Source organism: Corapipo altera, unplaced genomic scaffold (assembly GCF_003945725.1).
Source record: "Corapipo altera isolate COAL_440 unplaced genomic scaffold, ASM394572v1 59929, whole genome shotgun sequence".
NCBI classification, from domain to species: Eukaryota; Metazoa; Chordata; class Aves; order Passeriformes; family Pipridae; genus Corapipo; species Corapipo altera.
Window position 1 is genome coordinate 1 of NW_020890291.1, and position 1,723 is coordinate 1,723.

The 1,723-nt window shown below is 68.1% G+C and overlaps 1 protein-coding gene across 1 annotated transcript; it reads right to left on the reverse strand.

Annotated features, from left to right (window-relative positions):
• Nucleotides 1–358: 358 nt before the first annotated feature.
• Nucleotides 359–1,553, reverse strand: LOC113942384 (probable carboxypeptidase X1; the record flags this gene model as incomplete). The annotated part of the gene is made up of 3 exons (XM_027633520.1): nt 359–529; nt 1,042–1,181; nt 1,256–1,553. Coding segments are annotated over 3 exons (609 nt in total), but the record flags the coding sequence as incomplete, so codon positions are not given.
• Between the last annotated feature and the right edge of the window lie 170 nt (nt 1,554–1,723).

Consider the following 1,723-nt stretch of genomic DNA (forward strand, 5'->3'; position numbering starts at 1 on the left):
CTATTTCCACTGCCATCTGCAAATCCCATCCCCTTCCCACCCCTGTCCCCAGCCCTATCCCATTCATATCCAAAGTCCCATTCCAGTCCCATCCCATCCCCATTCCCATCCACAATCCCATCCCATTCCCAGCCCTGTTCTTTGCCCTCATCCTCAGCCCCATCCCATTCACACCCCCAATCCCATTCCCGTCCCCTTTCCCGGTCTAATCCTATTTCCATTCCCATCCGCAATCCCCAATCCCATCCCATCCTCAAATCCCATCTCATTCTCCTCCCTGTCCCCATCCCTGTTCCCTATCTTCATGCCCACCCCATTCACATCTCCAGTCCTATTCCTGTTCCCAACCCCATTGCCTTCATCCCATTCCCATCCCCATCCCGTTGCTGTCCCTATCCCATCCCGTTCCCCCCCAGTCCCCCGTACCGGTCCGGACGTCGTGGTTGATCCCATCCACGGAGATGATGGCGTTGGGGATGCCCTGCTCGGTGTCACTGTCCCGGACCACGCCCTTAATCCCTCGGTGCACCTGGGGCGGGGCCCGGGGGGTGTCGGGGGGGGGCAGGTGGCACATGTGCACCCCCCGGTGCCACCCCCAGTGTTTGGGGACCCCTGACCATGTCCCGCTGCCATCCTGCTCAAACCCCGATCCCTCAGTGCCCACATCCCCCCCGGTGCCCCCAAGTGTGACCCCCTGCCATGTCCCCCCGGGCTCAGGGAGCCCCCCCAGGGGGGTCTGCTGTCCCTGACGGGTCCATGACCCAGCGGCCCCACAGCACCTGTGCCCCCAGAACCCACACCCTGGACACCCCTCCCCTACTGTCCCCATGGTCCCAGCACCCCCAGAGCCCCCAGTGCCCCCACAGCCCCAGCACCCCTGACCCCACCCAGGACACCCCTTTCCCGGTGCCCCCACGGCTCCAGCACACTCCGGACAGACAGACAGACCTCGGGGCAGTTTGGGGCCCCCTGAGCCGCGTCCTCCCTGCCGAGACCCCCCCCCACCGGGTACCCCGGTCCCCCCCCGGCCCCCATCCCGACCTGCTCCATGAAGAGCAGCAGCGACTCGCGGTTGTTCTCCCACTCCTGGGGCAGCTCCGAGGCGTGCGGGAACTTGTCGCAGGAGAGCTCCACGGTGATCTCGAAGCAGTTGGTGTGCAGGTAGCTGAAGTCGTTCATACCTGGGCGGGACCGGGGGTGTGGGGGGGTGCCCGGCCCGCCCCCCCCGCCGCCCCCCCGGTGCCCCCCCACTCACTGCCGGCCACCGTGTGCCAGTTGGCCCCGTTGATGACGTTGCCCAGGCGGGCGAAGTCGTCGTAGTGGCAGCGCCGGCGGTCCCCGCTGGCCATGGCCAGGTTGGCGGTGGCGTAGACCGTGGCCAGCCAGCGGAACACGCCGTCATCGGGCGTGGGGGTGAGCTCCTGCGCCTTCCAGTAGGTGCGGGTCATGTCGAAGGGGTAGGTGACCACCAGCTCCCCCCCGTGCAGGTTGGCGCTCAGCACGAACGGGAAGCGCTGCATCCACGCGATCACCGCCCGCGTCTCGGGGGCCACCTGCGGGGGGGGGGAGGCTCCGCGTCACGGGGGGGCCCGGGGGACACGCTCCCGGTGACCCCCTGCCCGGGGCACAGCGCTGAGACCCCCCGGGTCTGTCCCCAGCACAGCCCCTCCGGGGGTGGGCAGCCCCCGGGGCGCTGGTGTGGGAGGATGGGGGGTTTAGGGGG